Genomic DNA, 6,162 nt, shown 5'->3' on the forward strand with positions numbered 1-6,162 from the left:
TAAATGTAATGCTTATATTAACATTGCAAAATGTCTTCACTTAATCTTCTAAAATAAAGTTTTAATACCAATTAATAAAATAACAGTTCGTTCCTGCCAATATTACAGTATATTATTGCCATTATATATTAAAATGCAGGAAACATTTTTCATTATCAGCTGACAGAACTACTTCAGAAAGCAGACATAATATGACAAATCAAATAAGCTACATGTAACCTGAAGGAACAGATGTAAATAAAAAAAAGAGTCATATGCAGAATATAAAATGTAGTTTACATTTTAAGAAAAGATAATTCACATTTCCCAAAAACTTGTGCAACATACACAATAAGTATCCACATTGTTGGGATATCCCAATTTAAAGAAGAAGCTAATGGGGAACTTGAGGCAACTGCCAATCAGGAAGTTGTGTTAACACAAGATATGAGCACTTTTACCCATCAGCAATTATTCCATAATGTACTAATGCCACTGCTTTGGAACAAGACGTGTTGTGAACTATGTTGGAACATTCACATTTGCATGAGAAAGTCACAAGCCAATGGAAATATGCAATGCTGCTTGCACAGAAGGGAACATCCTGTACACACATCAATTTTTTTTCCGAATGAAACAGAATGTGTAAACACTTTATGACTGATTTGCAGTGTATCATTCAGCTGGCTTGCTGTGTAATGGAATTATCCACACCAAGTTCAAGGTGTGGAGTGACTTCAGTTTTTTCAATAGCAATGTCTACAAATTATTCCACGTGACAGTCACATCAAATCATAATTAAGTATTTTGTTTAATTATACTAACAGAGCTACCTTCAGATAAAATAAGAATTATTTTAAAAATGGTGCCAGAAACTTGCATGCCATAGCCTTTATCAATACTGGATGTGAGGTCAGTCTGGAGGCAGTTTTCAGTTGCAATTTCTTATTTCTTTTGTGGATTGTTTCGGTCTTTACGCCACCATCAGCACACAGTATTAAATTTATGCAAGTTAGCCAATAGCACTGTATGTCCAGCAGTGCTCCCTCAAACTTAAAAATGTTAAATAAATAATAATTACTTTATTCCTTAATATGCCCTTTGGGGAAAGGAAAGTTGCTAGATAAATTTCAAAATGCCATACATGACTTTAGAAATGTAATACTTACCATTTCAGAAATTTCTACTGTCTTTACAAATTCCTTGCTTTGCTTAGAGTGTGGTCTTTGTCTTCCCCCCGGATGACATCTGCGACCTGCCAACTTGTTTTTTCTTCTGCTTATTGCAGTGGACTGAACGGGAATATAGTTACCACGATTTTTTCTAGATTTTCCTGTAACAAAAATTAGAATTCATACAATATTGAATTACTTGCCATAACATTTATGTAAAAGTATGTTTTACTTACCTTCACCAAAATTTGCCAAATAAGATGCACATGCAGATGGCGTTTTAAGCTTTCTCAATTTTTCGCACATATCTTCAAGGCCTTTCCTCATTTCCTCAGGGGATTTATTTGAAAAATCTATGAGACGAGCTTTTATCTCATCGATTAAATCATTATTTGTATTGTCTGGAACTGTCTCCGTGTGAAGTGTCTCTGGCATCTCTGCTTGGCTTTCACAGAGCAAACCTGTGTCCGTTTGCTCCAAACGTTCCGAAGAACTTGAAGCCCCTGCATTCTGAGAGCAATACAGAGGCTCTAGCCACCCTTCAGGAGGCTCCTCATCTGTAGCAATAAAATAATACAGTCTACGTACACTGTCACTGTCCGTCACCTCCCTGTAGTGCCCCAGTCTATAAGTTTGCAGAACTTCCCTGTATTGCCTTGGCAACAAGTGCAAACAAGAACAGCCATATTAACAATGTAATAATGATTCTCCCTTTCTTCACTGGGAATGAGCAGAACATCCTCATTGACTTGTCTGATTTTTGCTAGAATCTCCTGTGAAGGAGCCTTTGTAGGCCTACAGAAAGACTTAGGACTTGCTCCATTAGCAGCATCAAGAAGTCTCCTCTGAAAATACAAATTCACCTTTGTGAGAAAAAAGTCCACCATCTGAACCACATTGAAGGCACGCACCCTCTCAAAAATCCTGTCCTTTAAAATTCTCGTGAAGGCCTCAGTTATATTATTTGTGTTGTGCCCTTCTATAAGCATACCTCGCCGATGTGAAAGGGTCCACAGTCCTCTCCTATCCCAATACCCTTCCAAGTATTTCAATAAATTTTGATTATTTTCACCAATGTTCGCACTTGTTACATTATAGTTTACCACTGCTTCATTTTTTGTTTGCGCAAACATTATTTTTTTGAAATTCTGGAAGAACTCGCACTGTTTTTGCTGTGGTATAGCATTTTTTGCTTTGAGAAGCCAGCGCCACACTGCCTGCAGGACGTGGAATATACACGACAAAGCTTTTGTGTTTGGGAAGCACCTTCTAATTGCATTTTGTTCTGACTGGCTGTCGTCAGTCAGAAACACACTTGGGCCATTGATGTTTCCCCCGTAATATTTTCCCCCCACTATCTCTTTCAGCAACTCTAGTCCCATTTCTATAACTCCGCAGCTTTCTGAAGACATAATCAGAACTCCTAGTGGTAAACCTCCACACTCACTGTGAGTAAGTAAAACGAACACTCTGCTGCTGTCATGATCCAGAGAACCAGTGGAATCCATAAATACAAGTTTGGAAGCAGCTTTTACACGAGTATGGACTTTTTGCATCAGTGGTGAGCAAATGCTGAAAAACAATTATACAAATATTAATAGTAGCTAAATGTATATGCATAAAGTTTTCATCAGACTACAAATTTGTAAATATACTCTTACCATACTATATAATCATCATCTTACTGAATCATCTTGGCACACACAGCTCCAACTTCGCTGTTGTATTCCTCTAACCTCTGTTGTAACAGCTGCTTTCCTTCTTTGTTCAAGTCTGTTGGCCCATACTTTTTCTTAAAAACTTTGTTGAACAAATAGTGGCAAAAGTTGTAATCAGGACACCTGCTTCTGTCTGCAAGGACTAAAGGGTAATCTGAACAATTCAGCTGAATTTCAACCTTTATTGACTCAAGAGCAGTGGCTGGTGAATGACCTCTTTCAAACAGGGATATTAATTTTTCTTTGACATCACTTGATGGTTGTCTAAATCTTAAAGCAGCAGCACTCTCAACACTGTGGTTATGACCCAACACCAAGTTAACCTCACACGGCATTTCCTTGTAGAGCATTGCTTTCTCTACAGACTTACCTCTGTATCTATCATGCACAGTGTGAATTGTCACTGTCATTTTTGATGGACAGTCAGTGTTTTTTGTTGCCCTTTGCACTGAACCGTGAACTTTTATACTGCGAGTATTGTGGTGACAGACCAGCCTTTGTTTGCAAACAACATACTTTCCTGATGCAGGTTCAGCGCACCTTATTGTATAAGTTGTTTTTGTTATGTTTTCAAACTGAGCCAACCACTGTCCAAACTCCTCCCTTGATTTAACATCAACAAGGATGTTTAAAGATTTAATTTCTTGCACATTACAATCATTTCTGTGCAGCTCCAACACACGTGTTTTCCACTGCGGGAGAATTTCCTGTTAAGAGAGAAGAGCATGTATTACTATCACTTCTGTACTTGGCTTCATTTAAATTATGTCAGAATTTTCCTCCCTACAGTAACATACATTTGATATAAGAAGTGCAGCAGGTATGTAGACACATGGTAGACCAGACCACAATTTCATAAAAACCACCAACAAGTACACATTTTACCTTGGGTAGGGAGGGGTAAAAACAAAATAATATTTAAACTTTCGAAATTTTGGGTGAAAAGCTTTTGTACTCGTCAGAATATGGTTAAAAATGTTTCATATTCACACAAACATTTCACTGAAAAAAGAAAAAAATACTTGGGGGGGGGGGGCACAAAAAAAGACCTAGTGACTAAATTGAAGAAAGTGCCTACACAGGTGACAGGACAATAAAAGTATGAGGCAAGATAAAAAGAATTCATATAATGGTCTATTAGACATATATATATCAAACAAATTAATGTAGTATAAGCTTTGAGGAAAAGGGTAGATTTTTATACAGAGGAAATATTAACTATGTCCATTAATGTTACAAACAGTATTTAAACTAATAATTTTGGCCTAAACAAATTTTTCTAGACACTTCAGTCTGATAGTTCCAATTCCAAATCTTAAGGGAAAGACAAATGGACATGTTGGTGTGCTCCTATAGATTATTTAAAATTTGTGAAGTTTCTGGGTGATTAGAGCTGGGTGTTTGGTAAAATCTGAAAACCAATCCTTACTGGCAAAACTTCTTTTCACTGGTAAATATGCTTTCTGTAGTACCTGAACAAACTCAGCAACAAACTGTTTTACCTTGAATGAAGTTACAGGAAGGCCCATGTAGCCAAGCAAGTATATTCATCTTTACTGAGAACAGATCTTTGTGTATTCAGAACTTTTTAGTATTACTCTCAGATACCAGTGGTATGTTTAAATTACAGTTGAGTAACAGCTTTTATTTACACCTGGCATTAATTTTAAACTACCACAGCATACTCTGTGTCTTTCTCTTAAAGGTTGCAGTTTAATGTAATTTCTAGGCATTCAACACTACTGACAGTCTAATGATTTCCAAATTGAAATACAGAGAGTAAACAAAAAAGTTACTAATTTTTTAAAAAAAGCAAACACTATTTGTAATTAATCTGAACTTAGTACGCAGTCAGCTGCTCAAGATATGATTGCCTTCTGTTTACTCCACTTTTCCTCCACCTTTCCAAACAATGGAAAAAAACAACTCACAGTTTAGTATACAAATGTGTTTTATAATTCCAGTACACAATATTAATAAGTTTTAGCTGATTATGAAACTTCTTACACATATACATGTTTCACATATATGTGAAACATAAAGAAAAAATTGCCTACGAAAAAAGCCTTCTTTTAAAGGATCATTAAAAGTCTATGTGGGTAACAAGAAACATAAAAACCAAATTCGTACAGAAACATGTATTAAATGGTAATTTTCCAGTACCGAGAAATGAAAATCTGTCAAAATAGGTATACCGCTGTTTTATATTATGATTTGCGCGCGCTGTTTCATACAGTTATTAAATCTCCTGCTTACTATCACACCATTTAAATTACTGGAGTCCACAGCAAGAGTTTTAAATGAGGATTTCTGATCAGGTAAACAAGTTGGCTGTACCTTCATCTTATTTCCTTCCATAATGTACTCTAGTAATAGCTATTTTTACCTGATCGTGCTTATTTTATTTTTACCCTACCAATACCCTTATCTTTCATGTTTTATTTGATCCCCATAATTCTATAATCTTAAGTAGCCAACATTACCAAGTTGCCAATAACAACTGTCAAGTGAGCAGTCTGGATTAATAGCTTCAAAAAGCAAGCAGAGAATACACCCACTTGAGAAATAGTATTAACTATTTCACTCTGCCTTTCGTTCGCCGACAGCATTTCCATTGAAAGCAATGAATTTCAACGCTTAAAAAAAACATTAAGTGCAGAAAATTCATACTAAATATGGTACTTACAAATACTTCAGCCTTTCGCTTGTACACAACACTATCTTCGAACGAAATCATTTCCAAAATACAGTACGGAGGACACGCTGACGCAGGAAACGCATACACATACAAACCGAGGCCAACGGGCTCGTTGGCCTCGATACAAACACAATAGTGAGTAGTGACTAACACAAAATTTCGCACGCGCGCGCCTGATGCACAGCACTTTTTCATTGGTAGTCGTCTGGTGGCTCCTTATTGGTCACTAGCTACAGTGCTCAGACAGTGTGGAGGGGAGATGGCTAGACCCCGGGTCAAGTCAGTACCCGCTAGCCCGTGCTGCTGCAAACGTTGTCGAACTGTTCGCGCAGATGGTGGTTGTCTTGCAAACGTCCCCATCTGTTGACTGAGGGTTGGAGACGTGGCTGCACGATCCGTTACAGCCATGCGGATAAGATGCCTGTCATCTCGCCGTTGGGATCCAGCACGGCGTTCCGCATTGGGTCCTGAACCCACCGATTCCATATTCTGCTTACAGTCATTGGATCTCAACCAAGGCGAGCAGCAATGGCGCGATATGATAAACCGCAATTGCGATAGCCTACAATCCGACCTTTATCAAAGTCGGAAACGT

At 37.4% G+C, this 6,162-nt stretch overlaps 1 protein-coding gene across 1 annotated transcript; it reads right to left on the reverse strand.

Annotated features, from left to right (window-relative positions):
- Nucleotides 1-2,832: 2,832 nt before the first annotated feature.
- Nucleotides 2,833-5,656, reverse strand: LOC126213157 (uncharacterized). Its single transcript, XM_049940780.1, has 2 exons — nt 5,556-5,656; nt 2,833-3,576 (listed from the first exon to the last, which is right to left on the reverse strand). Exons 1-2 carry the CDS (start codon nt 5,604-5,606, stop codon nt 2,833-2,835), a joined length of 795 nt encoding a protein of 264 aa, XP_049796737.1. The 5' UTR covers nt 5,607-5,656.
- Nucleotides 5,657-6,162: the final 506 nt, after the last annotated feature.

The sequence above is a fragment of the Schistocerca nitens genome, chromosome 11 (assembly GCF_023898315.1).
Source record: "Schistocerca nitens isolate TAMUIC-IGC-003100 chromosome 11, iqSchNite1.1, whole genome shotgun sequence".
Taxonomy (NCBI): Eukaryota; Metazoa; Arthropoda; class Insecta; order Orthoptera; family Acrididae; genus Schistocerca; species Schistocerca nitens.